General features: G+C 47.0%; 1 protein-coding gene across 7 annotated transcripts in view; it reads right to left on the bottom strand.

The window, feature by feature from the left end:
* Nucleotides 1–17230, bottom strand: part of LOC135282462 (transmembrane protein 132C-like) — a 174026-nt gene that overhangs the window by 15049 nt on the left and 141747 nt on the right. For 6 of the 7 annotated variants that reach the window (XM_064392264.1, XM_064392260.1, XM_064392262.1 and 3 more), the window contains exon 5: nucleotides 4907–5050. In XM_064392264.1, coding sequence (XP_064248334.1) covers nucleotides 4907–5050 — 144 coding nt within the window. Of the gene's footprint in view, nucleotides 1–4906; nucleotides 5051–13122; nucleotides 13775–17230 lie in introns of those variants that run through there. The other variant, XM_064392266.1, reaches the window with a different exon arrangement.

The raw sequence follows: 17230 nt of genomic DNA, 5'->3' as shown, positions 1-17230 counted from the left end.
TCCTAAGAAGGATTTCAATGCCTGGCTGCATAATCCTCAATAATCAGTAACCTAGTGGAAAACTGAGGCTGTCTCAAGGCCCACAGTACTCATTCTTTCCAATTTAACTGTTTAAGTCTGATAAAAGCTAAAGCTCCAGACCTGAGCTCCTCCACGCTATTGACAGCTCTGGGGCAATGCTAGAGCAGCCTGCAGAGAGGAAACTCCACCCCAGGAGCTGCTGGTTGCTCCAGGGGCTGCAGTGCCAGGGATGCAGCTGAAGCTCTGGCTCAGGAGGAGCAGGCAGCAGCTCCTGCCAGCAGCACAGAGGCAAACACAGCCCTGCAGGCTGGCAAACTCCCACCTGAACTCTGCAAAGGCTTGGCTTGCTCCCATGAGTGCAAGAATAACCCCAAGAGCCGTGTGACCCCCCAAAAGAATGACGGTGCTTTGTGGGACAGCTGAGGAAGGATTCCCTGTGTGGCACAGGAGCAGGGCAGCATTACTGCAGGAACTGATTCCAGCTGCAGCCCTGAGCATCCTGCAGCTCTCAGAGGCAGCCAGGGCTGGCTGCTGCTGGGGCCCCACATCCAGAGCGGAGGCAAGGCTCCCACAGAGCCCAGGAACAGCACAGGGATGGAGCCCAGCCCTGCAGAGGAGAGAGAGCTGGGTAACACCAGGGCCATGGCTGGGACGCAGTCTGGGCTCAGCAGGGTCTGCATCTTCAGTGTCAGCAGCCAGATTAGCAAAACTAAGCAGAAAGCCCCCAAAGCGAGAGAGCTTTTCTTGGGGAAAAGGCTGTACATTATCTAATCTCATTACAGAGATTTCAGAGGCAGCCTTGCAGAGCAGCAGCAGTACATTTAACTAACTGAATATCATTCACCACGACAGAACTGAGAGAGTAAAAGGGGCACAGAATGCCAGCTGAGACTGGAGGGCATCTCTTTGCTCCCAAATGAGCAGCTTTTGAAGCTGAACTGTAGCGGTGCTGAGCCACAGGAGCTCTCTGTGGCTCACATTAGCACAGAACCCAAAATGTGCCTTGCTCTGTACTCTCCAGTCAAGCCATTTCTGGAAATGGGGACAAACAGGGAGCCTGGCTCCTGCTCACTGGGGAGAGGGCAGCCCACAGATGCAGCACGGCCACAGATATCTTGCTTGGCAAGGCAGGATCCTGGGGAGGAATCCCTTTTAATTCCATCTCACAGTTCAGGCAGTGGTTGTGCATTTCCATCACAGTGTTTGTCATTCCTCAACTCAGTGTGTATCTACAATGCACAGACTCACAGTGAGTAAACTACAACCAGGGGCAGAAAAGCAAAGTAGCATCAAACCATCTTCTCTCCTGACTGCATTGCTCAGGTCTGGAGCAAAGTGACCATCCTCCCGTCACACCTGCAGCTGGACAAGGCTGGTGTTGCTTCTCCCTTTTCCTTTCCCACTCTTGGTGTTGAAGCTTTGGAGGTGATTTTGAAGCACTTTCTGTGGAACTTGAGGTGCTGCTGCTGTGATTTTCCACTTGGGCTGTACTGCTTCTCCATCCCAGTGCAGGGAGGGAGCTGGGTGAGGCCATGGGATAAGGGAGGCAAGTCTGCAAGGATACAGTTTAGAAGTTCCTTCCTTTTCCTTTTTTTTTCCTTTTCCTTTTCCTTTTCCTTATTTTCCTTTTCCTTTTCCTTTTCCTTTTCCTCCTTTTCCTTTTCCTTTTCTTCCTTTTCCTTTTCCTTTTCCTTTTCATTTTCCTTTTCCTTCCTTTTCCTTTTCCTTTTCCTTTTCCTTTTCCTTTTCCTTTTCCTCCTTTTCCTTTTCCTTTTCCTTTTCCTTTTCCTTTTCCTCTTCCTCTTCCTTTTCCTCCTTTTCCTTTTCCTTTTCCTTTTCCTTTTCCTTTTCCTTTTCCTTTTCCTTTTCCTTTTCCTTTCCCTTTCCCTTTCCCTTTTCCTTTTCCTCCTTTTCCTTTTCCTTTTTCTTTTCCTTTCCCTTTTCCTTTTCCTTCCTTTTCCTTTTCCTTTTCCTTTTCCTTTTCCTTTTCCTTTTCCTTTTCCTTTTCCTTTTCCTTTTCCTTTTCCTTTCCCTTTTCCTTCCTTCCTTTTCCTTTTCCTTTTCCTTTTCCTTTTCCTTTTCCTTTTCCTTTTCCTCCTTTTCCTTTTCCTTCCTTTCCCTTTTCCTCCTTTTCCTTTTCCTTTTCCTTTTCCTTTTCCTTTTCCTTTTCCTTTTCCTTTTCCTTTTCCTTTTCCTTTTCCTTTTCCTTTTCCTTTCCCTTTTCCTTCCTTTCTTTTCCTTTTCCTTTTCCTTTTCCTTTTCCTTTTCCTTTTCCTTTTCCTTTTCCTTTTCCTTTTCCTTTTCCTTTCCCTTTTCCTTCCTTTTCCTTTTCCTTTTCCTTTTCCTTTTCCTTTTCCTTTTCCTTTTCCTCCTTTTCCTTTTCCTCCTTTTCCTTTTCCTTTTCCTTTTCCTTTTCCTTTTCCTTTTCCTTTTCTTTTTTCCTTTTCCTTTTCCTTTTCCTTTTCCTTTTCCTTTTCCTTTTCCTTTTCCTTTTCCTTTTCCTTCCTTTTCCTTTTCCTCCTTTTCCTTTTCCTTTTCCTTTTCCTTTTCCTTTTCCTTTTCCTCCTTTTCCTTTTCCTTCCTTTCCCTTTTCCTTTTCCTCCTTTTCCTTTTCCTTTTCCTCCTTTTCCTTTTCCTTCATTTTCCTTTTCCTCTTCCTCTTCCTTTTCCTCCTTTTCCTCTTCCTTTTCCTTTTCCTTTTCCTTTTCCTTTTCCTTTTCCTTTTCCTTTTCCTTTTCCTTTTCCTTTTTTCCTTTTCCTTTTCCTTTTCCTCCTTTTCCTTTTCATCTTCCTCTTCCGTTTCATCTTCCTCTTCCTCTTCCTCTTCCTCTTCATCTTCCTCTTCCTCTTCCTCTTCCTCTTCCTCTTCCTCTTCCTCTTCCTCTTCCTCTCCCTTTTCCTGCCCTCTCCTTTTTCCTGCCCTGTTTTTCAAGCTGTTCAGGTTGACACAGTGACTCTGTGCTCACACAGCACCAGAAGGGCAGGGATGGCAGGCAGAGAAGCTGGCTGTGGCTCTGGCTCCCAGAGATGCAGCTGCTGCTGCCCAGGGCTCCCAGGCTGCTGCTGGGGGGTCAGTGGGAACTGCATTTGCAGCTCCCCAGCTCCTGAACACAAACCAAACCTTCAGGGAGGGGATTGCTGGGTTCCCCACAGCAGGAAACCACACCTGGTTTGCTCCTGAGCAAAGAGCACAAAGCATCAGCAAAGCAGCAAAATCCACCTGAGCTCCAGCAGGTGGCAAGGAGCCCGTGCATGCAGCTGCAATTGCCATTAATGGATCCAGACAGATGGATCCTATTGGTAAATTCCAGCTTAGCGAAATAAAATTTGGCTTTTGCTTCCTTTTTAGTGCCATAATAAATTTTGTGTCCACTTTTAAAAGGTTGGACCACTGTGTGAAGGTCTAGAGCACTCAAAGACATTTAAAGTTCATGAAATCAGCTGTAAATCTGGAAATAAAGACTGGGAACTATGAGACAATAAAAGAATGAAAGGAGTAGCAGTCAGCAGATTCAAACTGTGCACTGAGCTGCCCTGGGACCAGGAGGATACTGGGAAACTCTTACCTGCTCTTTGCAGATAGATCTTAAACTCAGATTTCCACAGGGTTCTGTTACCGAGAACAATGTAATTCAGCCCAGCTGGAGTAAAAATTAATATAAATAAGCTTTGAGCTGATGGCCAGTTGCTGGGCAGGAGCATTACCTATAAGCTCTTTACATGAACCATACAAAGGACATTTATTTGGTAACTAAATGTCACAGGCCAAGTGCAGACAGGCACTGAGCATCTTCAGCTTCTGGCCTCACTGGCAGGTTTGCCTGAATCCAAATTACCAGAAATTCCACACAATTAAAACCACACAAAAATATCTTCCTGAACCTCTAGATGATAATATGAGTAAGTATTAAATAGCTCTCAATAGCTCTCGTCATAACTCCTTTTTTTCCCTAAGTTTGTGGTTTAAGGTAATCCACAGGCCTTACAGGAGCTGTAAACTCGTGTACACTGTCCTTGTACCATGGCTCTGCCCAAAACACAACATTTATGGTGACTAGGTTTTATTTTTCAACAGAAAGGTTATCCCAACAAGGTCTCTACACCAGGATTTCACAGAGGAAGATATTTCTAAAGAATTGAACATAAAAGCTTGATGGAGAATTTCGAAATGAATTAAGGATGAAAGGCCTCTGTTCTCATTTGAAGCTTTCTGAGTGCTTTTTAAAATCTGAACCAATTGAAGATGTCAATTTGCCTTGAACCTCAAACCACTTCCCCACGTAAAGAAAGAAATTTTGTGGAAACAAGAAGATTCTAGATGGAGAAAAAAAAAAATTAAAAGCCTTTTTTCCTTTCTGATGAGATAAGCAAACTTTTTTGTTCCAAGCACTTAACTGAGCTGTGCTTTCCAGGCAGCTGAATGTTTTACAGCAGTTAGCACTGGTGTCACAGCCACATCCTCCAGAGGTTCTGAATGTGCTCCAAACACACAGGAGACACCTTCTCTCACCATCCGAGCAATTCCCAGCCAGCTCTGGAGAGAGAGAAATTACACCTGCAGATGTCCCTGGCTGGTCCCAGTAAATGTGTGTTAACCTCCAGTTGTTTGTTCCACTTCAGCTTCAGCGTGCCCCAGGCAGGGGAGGCTCCTGGAGCCACTCAGAATGCTCTGATGGTGCAAACATGGCTGGAAAAAGCCCTTTTAGTGCAGGAAAATTATTTCTGCAGCACATAAGAGCACAGCAGGGCCCCAAGTGCTAATCAAAGTGCTTCAGGAAAACATTCTTTCCAAACAAACTGCTGGAGAACTGCAGCAGCCCAGGCTGGGGCTAGTGCCAGGCTATGAAATGTGGAAGCCCAGAAGCCTTTCTGGGCAGGAACTCACTTTAATGACGTCCTCCCCCGAGGATTTGCACTCCACAGACTCGGAGATGTCTGTCACAGCACTGTTCTCCTCGATGGACACCACCCTGATGGGCACTGCCACCGTCCTGCCCGTGAGGATGGCCGTGTTCAGGATCTCCGTGTCCTGCACCAAAACAAAGCACACAAAGGCTGTCACTATGGGACACGAAATAAAATGGCACAGACACTGCAACTCCAAGGTAAGAAGAAGGGAAGTTTATTCTCTGACTCCAGTATTTATAGATTTCCAAAAATGACAGTGGATTGGAGGGTGACAGTGCCACCTCTCCAATGGCACTGGACAAACCAACAGTCCATCAAATTTCTCCTCCTCCAGAGAAGAATGCAAAAAAATTAATTATTTACATAAAAGTGTGAGAAACTCCATTACAAGACCGTAAACATCAGGAGGCTTAGGAGAACTTAGAAGAACACATCAGCTCTGGGTGGCTGAAGGTCTCAGCTCACCCCCAGAGAGGTGCAGCCTGGTGAAAGGCAGAGAAACCCCAGCCCTGTCTGATCTGCTGGAGAAACACTCTAAACCCAGGTCAGGCACACTCCCCCAGCGTGGGGATCTTCTGCTTTTGAGATGTGAGGGGTCACTCCCAACATTCACCTTCCAACATGTGATTTCAGAGTTTTTATTAATACAGACTTGACTGGCAATGCTTGGGTAAGGATAAAAGAGCCTCAAAGTAAAAATGCATCCAAGCCCACTGCAGAGACGGGGCCTCTCCGTGAACTTTGTGTCTGGAACTGTTTCAAGATTATTTAATTTCCTCTGATATGGCCAGTGAAGCAACGTAAGGATCCAGAAGGAGTCAGTGATGCTGTTAACTGCAGGGGAAATAACAAGGAAATTTGAAGTCTGGACTGGGGCTGTGGCATTTAAAAGCCTTTCAATGCACCATTGACCAGGCTCACACTTGGATCTCCTGAACTATGTCAGCACCACTGTATTCCCAAGATTCCCATGCAGGAAAAACTTCAAACTTTTCTCCAACTTTTCAGCTTTCAATATAAAGTGAATAAAATATTCAGCAAATTCCTCAGCACTGAAGTCAGGAGGACTGCAGCCACTGATGTCAACAGCAGCAAAATGGGGCAATGATACTGTTGATACTGTTTTCAATTCAAGTTCAGTGAGTCTGAAATTTAGGTCAGATTTTCTTTTCATCTGGCAACTTGTTATTTCTCAGGTTCTCCTGCAGCTCTCTTAAGAAATGCCACCAAACTTAAAAGGAAATGCTGCAAAGGTTGACTGTTCTAGAAATGTAAGAACCCCACATGATTCCTCCTGCAGCACCCCCAGCACTGGGGAGGGACTGGTGCCCAGCCCCAGCTCTGAGCAGAGATGGAAACCTCCTGCCTTCAGCTCCCCTGAGAGCAGCCATAGCTCATGGGTATTACACAGATTAAGAAAAACTGATGCATAAGCAATTAATATATTACACACTATACTAAAAGCAATTTTCAGCTCTGCCACTTCCCTTCCTCAGGCTCAAAGTGCCCTGTGATAGTTAGAACAAACCAGGAAAAGAGAGCAAGGAACAAAGCCTTGGTTTTATTGTCTTTTTTGGTTAGAACTAAAATAGAGAAGCACGTGTCCTGTATCCCTGGGTGTGGAGCAGCCCCATGGCACAGCTGCTGCTGCTCTGTCTGCAACAAAGCCAAAGGCAGCTCAGGGAATCCCCCACTGTGTGCCCCACAACCCTGCCAGAAAACTGCACAGCACAGAAAACACCCACGGCCGGAGTGCCCAGAGGCTGAACTGAAACAGATCAAAATAAAAGCAGCTCAAGCAGACTCTGTCTGTCTGTCTGTCTGTCTGTCTGTCCATGGGCACCCCGAGGGTCAGCCACAGCACCCAGATGTGCTTCCCTGCCTTCTCCCACCCCCTGACAAGCAGCAGCCCCATCTTCAAGGACATGTCCAGCACCACAACAACTGTTCTCCCAGCAGCAGCAGCAGAGTGGGGGATTCTGGGTCCCATTTCTAAATGCAATATACTGCCCTGACTGCAGCCTAATTCAGGAGCACACAAACAGCACTCCTAAGAAACTTTCAGAGAGACTACAAATTCATTTCAGATGAAGGCACTTTTTAAAATCACAATATCTTGGCCATTTCCACATTCTTTAATTTTTTAAAATCCCCCAAGAACTAATCTACTTTCTGTGCAAGGCAGCAAGTAGAGTTTTAAAATGAAATTTATTTTATGTGACAAAAAAATTGAAAGCATCTGATAGCAGTGTTTGGACTTGTTCCCAAGAAATTCAAAAATGAGGGAAGCAGAGTAAATTGAAAAAACAGAAGGAAGAGGCACTGTAAGTCAGCATCAATATCCAGGTCAGAAAGAAGTTTCTCTAAGTGAATTGCAAACTCTAAAAAGCCAGGACTGGCACTGCCACAGCTGAAACAGAGCTACACACATAATCCTTGGAAACAAGGGAGATTGGAGCCCTGGCTCTGGAAGCCTCCAACTGTGTTGGCAGCACGATGCCCAAATGCCAACAAATCTGACTCTGACACTGCAGAGCTGAGCTGCCTTTCCTGCCTGAAGAACATCTATGGACTCCCAGCTTGGAAGGTTCTTTCCTCTTACCAGGGCATCCCTTCAATGGATACAGCATGTGAAGGAAATGATTACTATTTAAAGGTATTTAATTAGCAAATAGTATAATTAAAGAACAAATTTCCCTCTAATGATTAGAGGAAAACTCTAGTGGTTAGGCTCAAGGAGGTATCAAAGGAGATAGCTGAAAACAAATTATTGATTTTTTTGTGTAAGAAATGACTTTAAAATTTACTGATAGAAAACCACCAGTGTCCAGGAGATCTGCAAGCTTCCCCTCGAGCTGCTGGCACAGCCCAGGGCACCACCAGCCCCACTGATGCTCTGGCCCTGCCTGTGCCAGGGCTCAGGGGATGAAGCCCACCACCACCAGCAGCATTTCCTCCCCAGCTGCAGCCCCTGCGCTGACAGAGCAAACTGCAGGACTGCTTTTCACAAAAATCTCCTTTCTCAGCAAGGGGAAAGGGCACCCCCAAAGCAAATGTGCTCTAGGTAGGGCTGAGAAGGCTGTGCCCACGTGTGCCCATCCACAGCTAGCTACCCTAGGGCTCACTGCAGCAACCTCACTTTTATTCCACCCCTCTCCAGTCAGGGACCTTGCACCACGGCAGTGGGAGCTCTGCACAAGGAGCAGGAATGCAAAGTGCTGCTTGGACTTAGCTGAAGAGCAAACCTGATGTTCATCCAGCCTCTCAGCTGGAAGAAGGCAAGCATTCAGCCATGACTGATTCAGGAACTAATTCAACATTAAATTGTGGCAGAATGAGGAAGCAAAGTGACAGCTGTTTAATTAAACTCTAAATCCGATTAGATGGTGTTATCAAAGAAATCCATGGGAGCCTGAGGTCATGAGAATGGTCCAGTGTGCAGGCTGGAAACTGTGAGTGGAGTCTCCCAGGATGGTGTTAGCGGCTCAGCACTCAGATTGTCCCTCTCACAGCCACGCCACCTCAGCAGTGACAAACCCGTGCACACACCTGAAGGACTGACACAACGATGTTGTGACAGGGAAAGGCATTGGAGGAGCACGTGGGAAGGGGCAGTTGGGCACTGCTGACCTCCAGATGAACCCAGCAGTTGTCTCACAGACAGGGACAGAGCCAGCAAGCCCTGGCTGCTGGCAGGGCTGCAGGGGACAGAGCCCGCCCAGGAGAGCTCCAGGAGCTGGGCTGTGCTTCCACGGAGGTTCCCCATCACCTGAGGACACTGACACCCTGGCAGCACGTCTGCAAGAGGAGGGGATGGAGGTGTGGGAGGTGTGAGCTGCCCATGCCAGCTGCAAACAGCCTGGGCACCCAGGAGGGGCACCGAGCTGTGCCTCCCAGCCCAGGGCAGCACAGGGCAGAGCTGCAGGCTCTGTGTGGGAGCACAGTGCTGGGGCTGCAGCTATTAATGCTGCTGGGATTACAGCTGATTAAGGAAATGACACTGCTAGGCAGCAGGCTCTGCTGATCTCCACAATCCCAGGATTAACAGTAAATTATACATTGTGCTTTCTGCCAGCTGGCTCCTCTGACACTCCACATCACAGGCACTGGCTACAGCAGGGGAAGGAATTCTGCTCCAGAAACTCTCAGAAGAGCAGGAGTGTTCTACAGACCAAGGGCTTTGGGTGGTTGGGGACCCCTGAGGCAGAGTCACCCCTGGCAGGAGGGGGAAGGGCAGATTTTGTTGGTTGGATTTTGGGCTGCTCTTTCACTTGATTCCAATACCATTGGCCCTTCACCTCTCAACCCTGCTCTTCATTTATCACTTTCTAATAGAAGAGCTTTTACTTCATGGGTAATACCAGCTGCAGGAGGAATGGGAAATGCTGTTCAGGAGTGACACCAAAGGGGACAGGGCACAGCCTGCTTCCCCAACAGCATCCCTCAGCCTCCAAACGTGGGTGCAGCTGGGATCCAGGCTACTCCATGGTCCACACTGCCAAGGAAAATATCAGCTAAGGAACAAATTAACTGTGGAGAAAATCAGGCCATTCCAAATCTACATAAGAAACAGACTTAGTGAGTAAAAGCTGCCATTTCTGCAGTCTGTTCGTGACAGGACAGAACAAAGGAGCTCAAAGCTCCCTTTGGATGCCAACTGCAGCTGCCCCAGCAGCCCTGTGAGGGGCTCCTCTCTGCTGAAGCTTTGTTAAACACAACAACACACACAGAGCACAGGAATCCAGGGCAGCACCTGCCCCAGGAACAAGCACAGCCCAAACACCTCCCTGGGCTCACCCAGAGCTGGGGCTGCCACTGCTGCCCTGCCGTGCCCACATCTGCCCAAAGCCCTGAGCCTGGCAGGGCTCTGGCTCCCTGGAGCCTGCACGGGGCAGGGAGGGGATGGGGAGGGCTTGGCTCATCCCAGGCTCTGTTCAGAACACAAAGCACTCAGGGATTCCCCAGGTGGGCTGGGATCTGCTGCTCTGGGTGCAGAAATCCCAGCACAGTCTCCAGGAGCCCTGCACGGGGCAGGGAGGGGATGGGGAGGGCTTGGCTCATCCCAGGCTCTGTTCAGAATACAAGGAGGGTCAGGGATTCCCCAGGTGGGCTGGGATCTGCTGCTCTGGGTGCAGAAATCCCAGCACAGTCTCCAGGAGCCCTGCACGGGGCAGGGAGGGGATGGGGAGGGCTTGGCTCATCCCTGGCTCTGTTCACAACACAATACACTCAGGGATTCCCCCAGTGGGCTGGGGTCTGCTGCTCTGGGTGCTCTGGGTGCAGAAATCCCAGCAGAGTCTCCAGGAGCCTGCACAGGGCAGGGAGGGGATGTGGAGCAGGGACACCAGGGAGGATTGAGGCTCACCCTCCCCAGTGCCCAGCAGAGAGGCTCTGACAGAGCCCAGCAGTGCCCAGGCTGGGCTGGGGCCCCTCACAGCTCCTCCTGGGGCTGGAGCCCTGCCAGAACACAGTGGCAGCTTCCTGGGGCCAGGAGGACACAAAGCAAAGCTGGGATGGGAATTTTTTGGGCCCAGCACAATCTTCCCTGCAGCTTTTGTGGACAGCGTAATTTATGACCAAGATCTAAGTGTCTCTTCAGAAAGGGAACTCAGTGTTCTGCAAATGCAATGCCCTTTTAATCAACGATCCTGTCTCTGTTTAGTCTCCACATTAAGATAAATCTTAATTACTGGCCCCCTACATTAGCAGCAAACCATTCAGTTTTCTTCCCTGCTTGCACAGTTTTCAAATACCCTGCTAGTGGAATTTTTGAGTCCTGATAAATTACACATAGCAGACAGAAAAAGGGGGATGTAGAATATATTGAGAGACAGGGATGCAGAGAAATATCTTTGGATCGTGGCTGACTAATCCCCACTTTCCTTGCAGGGAACCCATCCTGTTAGCATCCAGACGTGCAGGAGGGAGCCTCACCCACGATTACTTTGATTTAGCAGATGCAGACTGTAAATGTAATTCTGTCATCTGTCAAAAGTGAGCATCCCTCACAAAGGAAGAAGGTTCTGGAGCATTGCTTGGCTCTGCCTGCAGCTGGTGACATGCAAGGCTGGCACTGCCCAGGTCTGTATGGGCACACAGGGCCAGGGACAGAGCTCTGGGCTCTACCCACGTTATTGTGACAGCAGGAGCTTTGGAATGGTGCACAGAAAAGTAAAATCCTATCAGGAGTCCATGTGAGAAGGCCATAAATGGAGTTCTGGCCAGCAGGAAAAGCAGCAATGGGCACAGCCTGCGTTATGAGCAGGAGGAACCTTCCCAAAGGGACAAACCCTGACAAATTCTGCTTTAAGCTGAGGGTGTGAATGCCCCTCGTGCAGAGCTGGTGGGGAAGGAATCGTCCTGGCAGGCAGGGCAGCTTTCTGGGACTGCTGGGGGATACCCAGCCCTTTGGGGAAGGAACCGTCCTGGCAGACAGGGCAGCTTTCTGGGACTGCTGGGGGATACCCAGCCCTTCTTCTCCCCACTTCCAGCTCTGGAGCCAGGTGGAATGAAGAACCTTAGCAGCCAGCAGGGCAGAGGGGCAGAACCACAGAACCACGATGCCTCTGCAGCTCCTGTCACTTCTTCACCTCTGAACAACAGAGAATCAAATTCAGATTTCTTTTAACAAATTGGTTTCAAAAGTAAATATTTACTTGACTGTATTTGTCATACTAACTTTATCATATGCAGCTCATAAAACCAATTCAAAACTTAATTCTGGAGCTGTATGAGTTTGCCACAGGCACTGAGACTAACCAGGAAATCTTATTTCCTCTCCCTTGTGAAATAAGGATCTAAGCACTTGCATTAATATTTCCACCAGTAAAGTTCCACTGCCTGAATGTGAATTTATTATTTCTGGAAAAGCAGCCCTGTCCTGGCTCCAGGTGCTGTGTTTGACAAAGCTTTAGCAGAGAGGAGCCACCTCGCAGTGCTGCTGGGGCAGCTGCAATTGGCATCTGACACTGCTTGGGTTTGCTTTTCCTGCTGAGTAAAACACTCAAAAAATACTGAAGTGTTCTAGTTTTCCTTTTTCAAATATATTTGGGGAAATACACAGCCCCAAAGTTAAATCAAAATAAAACAAAGAAATTGATCACTGTTACTTATTAACTATAGAACTCCAAGTACCACTATAGCTAAGTGAGTCTTGATTCTATCCCTTATGGATTAAAAAAAAAAGTAAAAATAAATTTATATTGATATATAATATATAATATACATCAATAGATATTATATATTTATATATGTTATAGAATTTATATATATTTATATAATCTAATATTAAATATACATATACATATACATATACATATACATATACATATACATATACATATACATATACATATCTGTGTGTATATATATATATATATATGTATGTGTATACATATATATACCCCTCTATTTTATCTTAAAACCTGCAGAAAGGTGATGGAAGCAGCGAATTAATAAGGACATGGAATAAAATCAACATTTTCATGTTCGATTGTGTCTCCCTTCAGCATCTTTAAAGCTGTAAGTGGTTGCAGTTTGTTTTTTGTGAGTGTTTATCAGAGTGTCTCCCCAATGCTGAGCCTATGGCTGGGGCCAGTCTGCCTTGGTGGAGCTGTGGCACCAAATCCCATCAGGAACAGCTCAAATATTAAATAAATAAATAAAATTAAATGTGGAAAAGCCAAATATTGCAGCGAAGCTGTCTCTGTTTCCTGTTGGCTGAACAGCCGTGCCAGGACTCGTGGCCAGTCTGCATTTGCAAGGAAAGATGGCATTTCCTGCTGTGTGGAGGAAGAGTCTGGAACTGAAAATGACTTCAAAGGAAACAATTCTGGAACCTATTAAAACTTAACAAAAATCCTTCAGGACAACTGCAGGAGATGGGAAACAGAACCCCACATTTCATCCTTCTGTAACCACTTAAAATATAGAATAAGGACATAAAAGAGACTGGAGAAGATGGGAAGTAGAAGCCTACATTCTAATTCTCCAAGCATACACATCTATTTAAAAAACCCAGATTTTTTAGAAGATGCTTGTTTGTAACACAGGAAACTACCTGCTCCTCTTTGTGCCATTTCAGTCCTCACTTTCAATATTTAGCTAAATTGACTTAGCAATGAAAGCACTTACATAGGAAACATTATCTAGAGAGAAAAAATTGCAGTTATGGCTTGAAATGTGAGCGATTACCTGAGATATTCCAACTCCAGCACCATAACTGGCTCTTTTTAGCATAGAAAATGCAAACAGATGAACACGTGTGAAGTGACAGGTTAAAAGCCCTTGTTCTGAGACCAGCCCACTTGAGAGCCATTGCTGCTGCTGCCTCGGAGCACTGCTGCCGACGGATCCAAGAGCACTTGCAGGCACTCCTGAGCACACTTACACTTGATAAAACAAGCAATAAATTGTCCTAAGTTCTCTTGAAAATGTCTGGGTTTATGCATTTATGCAGCGCATGAATTATACACATTTAATTTCTGGCAGACACATGGAAACATCTACAGTACCCAGCCATACACAGAATTTTTTCTCATGAGCACCCTTAGTGCTTGGAAAAGAGTGGAAACAAACACACTAAGAGCATTAACTTGGGGTGTGAGGGTGATCTGAGCTCTGCCACTGAGGTGAAGGAATTTTAAATGCTTTACGGACTTCCAGGATTAAGCCCCAAGGACAATTTCTTGTTTTAAAGAACTGGGGCACTGCCTGATACAGGGGTGATTGTTATGGCTGCTCTGGAGGTTGTGAACTTGTTTTATTTGGGTAGATTAATATGCCATGGATTATGAATGAGCTGCTTTCTCCTTCTAGTGGACAGAACTCATGTCCTACAAGCCCCTGAAGCTCCTCAGCTCCTGGCTGAGCGCTTGGCTGGAGGCTGTGATGTCACAGCCCTGTTCCATCCACACTGGAAGTGAAGCAGGCAGCTTCTGCTTCGGTGTTTCAATTTAATTTAGTCTGGTTTGAAATCAGCAAGAGGAATTTTCTACTTGCTCTTTTCTTGTTTTGGCTGTACAGTTTTGGTTTTTTTTTTGATAAGCAAAATCTGTAACAAAGACACCACAAACCCTTGTGCAACCCCTATGAAAAAGTGGTCCTAAAAATGCAGAAAACAGTCATAATTATTTCCTATCCTTGTACCCAGACTATTTTCCCTTTTCAAATAGTTTATTGATTTCACTGATTTCACAGCAGCTCTACATAAGCAAAGCACACAGAGGGCAGGAACAAGATTATTGCATTAATGGGAGCAGATACTGTACAGACATCAGGAACTCACTGTGGTTAAAAAGATGAGAGACACAGGAAAATTAAATTATTGATCAGACACATCTGATAGACTGGTGGGCCTTATAGATACCAAACCTGGCATATATCTAGCAGGAGGAAAATTGAATATATACAGTATGTATAACCACAGATGAAATTATTTCCCCCTTCCTCAAGCAGAAACATGTTTTACCTCCAGGGGCTGCTTGTCCAGACCCTGCTGCAGGCTCCTGGCTGGAGAAGCATCCTGAAAGAGGCTGCTCTGATCATTGTGTAAGTCAGGGCTGTGACAGAGCAAGGGATCAAACCCATTTGTTTAAAGCCCCATTTTCTTGTTAGTGTAACCTGCAGCAATCCCGGTGACCATTAACTTTATCTGAGCATCTCACAGCAACTTCCAGCTCTGAAAGGGGCTTAAAAAAGATCAGTGTGCTTGAGAGCTTGGCCTTTTCTTCCTCCTCTAGTGGATGGCCTAATAAAAGACATCACCTCTAGCCACAAAGCTGGCTCCACTTATGGAATTACTGTGATTTTTACTCCTCAGGGCTAGAGCTGCCCTGGCAGAACTGCAGCAGGGGAGGGGGACCAGCATCCACCTTGAGCAGGGAGTGTTCCTCCATGCAGAAGCAGCAGCACAGAGGGCTCCTGGCAGCCCAACCCTGCTCAGGAAATGCACATCCACTGTAGAGATGAGCCAGCCTGCTGTGGAACCCAGCCACAGGAGAGGCACAGCCTGGCTGCAGGCAGACGTGTGGCTCCCACCCCGCCACACAATCCCTATTTTTGCCTATCAGAGCTCCCAGGGCTTAATGAGCACCCGTAATTTGGATGAGGTAAGAGCAGCGAGCAGGAATGACTGAGTCTGGAATGGGTTATTTATTACCCCACCAAGCTGACTCCTGGAGCTCCCTTCAAGGCATCCTTCAAGCATATGCCTCAGGATACCTGTGCCAGCTGGCAGCTCCCCTCTAGCCCTGCTTTTCAACGCTTCCAATTGACATTTTGTCCCAGCTCCAGCAGCCAGACCAGAGAGAGGCTCCTCTGCTGGCTCCAGCAAGCAGCAAGCTGTAAAACTTCCCAAAAAAAGGCAGGCAGGACCCTGGACAAAGTGATTCCTGAGGACGGCCAGGTCTGAGACGGATGGCTTTGGTTCCTGCTGCTGACATCATGTGTGCAGCAGGAGGCTCCTGCCTTCTGTCAGCTCCCCAAAACCAGAGCTCAAGAGCACAGAGGTTACAGCGAGCTGGGCCTCAGCCAGCTGTGTGCTGCCTCAGAACACAAAAGGAAGAGAATTCACCCTTCAATCACACAAAGGTGATTTCTGCCCGCGCGCTTTCCCCCCAGGATACATCCTGGTAAAGTCTGGTTTATGCAAATGAAAATAAAAGTGTTATGCCAGGGTAAAAAATGTCCACATTAAAGAGGGAAAGGAGATGAAGTGGTTCTCCCTGGCATGGCACACAGAGTGGAGCTCAGTAATGAACCTCAAGGCTGAAGTGCAAGCAGCAGTTTGGGGGTAGAAGGTGTAAATAAATGTGCAATTCTGCAGAGCCATCCTGTGTGTGAGCACATTACAGGGTGCAGTAACACTCTCAGTGTTGGATTTACAGGCTAATGCTTCCCTCTGTCATTTCCTCAAACTTCCCAGTGAACTTGAGTTATTTTTGCACTTATTTAGTTTAAGGAAAGTACTCATTGCACAGCCTCCAAAGGACACAGAGCTCTGCTCCTACAGGACCCTGGGGAGCAGAGTACAACACAGTCACTCCTCTGGCACTGACACTCAGCATTCAACAGTCACCTACTGCAATTAATAAAACTGCACTGTTGCTATTTTTCACTAATAGGGGATTTCCAAAAGCAAATTACAGCCATAAATTACATCATTACAGCCTCTATTATTGTTCTGTGGGGTAACAAATCTTGCAGAAAGACAATCAGCTCTGCTAGAGGAAAAAAATACAGAGGACAAATCAGATGATTGGGACCTGATTAAAATTAATGTCAGTGCTACTTTTTTTCCATTTGCCTGCTGAAATTCCCTCTCTCACCAGCGTGCTGGTGGTCATGCCAAGGTGCTGGAGCATTAAATATTAGGCATGATTTGTTTCTGAGGGGAAATCCAGTGTTTGTGTGGATTCCCTCTGCAGTTGAACTGGGGTCTAAGGACACCCCACAGCAATGGGGCCACGGAGCGCCAGGGCTGGGCTGGGAATTCCCTCAGCACATGGCATCACACACAGAGCTGGGGCCTGGTTTAAAGTGCTGTTTTGGTGAGGTTTGATGAGGTTCTGGTACCCCTCTGGTTCTGGGATTACAGATGAATCAGATCCCATCCCCACTGCTGCTGCAGAGAAGAGCCAGCAGCACAGGGCCAGCTTTGTCCTCTGCACTGTGCTGAGCCCTGTCCTGCCTTCTGTGCTTTATCTCCCTCCAGCAGAGCTACTGAGTCTGAAGCACAGATTCTGAGTGAATTCCATGACAAACATCCTCAGTGAGGAGCATCTGTCTGGATAATGAACTGTAAACTGAGAGCAGAGCAAGGCAAACATGCACTGAGAGCAAATTGAAGGTGAAAGGTTCCTGGGTTTTTAAGGTGTGGGGGCAGTTCATTAAAACACTGAGCCTTATAAAAGTCACGGTGATGTTTTAACCCCGTGCTCCCTCATTATATCCCATTAGAGTAAGGCATTTCTCTTGTCTCCATCGTTTCACTGTCCAAGCTGGAACACCTCAGCACTCCCCAATTAGAGCTCAGCCTAAACAATGCACAGTTCTGCAAAGCAAATATTTCACCTGCTGGTGCAGGGTGAGGCATCCCCCAGAAATATCAGAACTCTCTTTACAGATCAAAATCATCACTGGAAGCTGCTAATGAAGAGGAATCCCTTCTGGCTTTGTGTGTGGGTCACAGCCACCCCAGCTGAGCTCAGGCTGGCTCGGAGCTGCTCTGCCTGCAGGCACAGCTGGCCTGTCCTGGCAGCCCTGCTCAGCTGCCACCCCCTGGCAGTGACAGCACGGGCAG

This window comes from Passer domesticus, chromosome 17 (assembly GCF_036417665.1).
Source record: "Passer domesticus isolate bPasDom1 chromosome 17, bPasDom1.hap1, whole genome shotgun sequence".
Lineage (NCBI taxonomy): Eukaryota > Metazoa > Chordata > Aves > Passeriformes > Passeridae > Passer > Passer domesticus.
The sequence above is the reverse complement of the archived record's forward strand: the minus strand, read 5'-3'. Positions and strand labels throughout refer to the sequence as shown.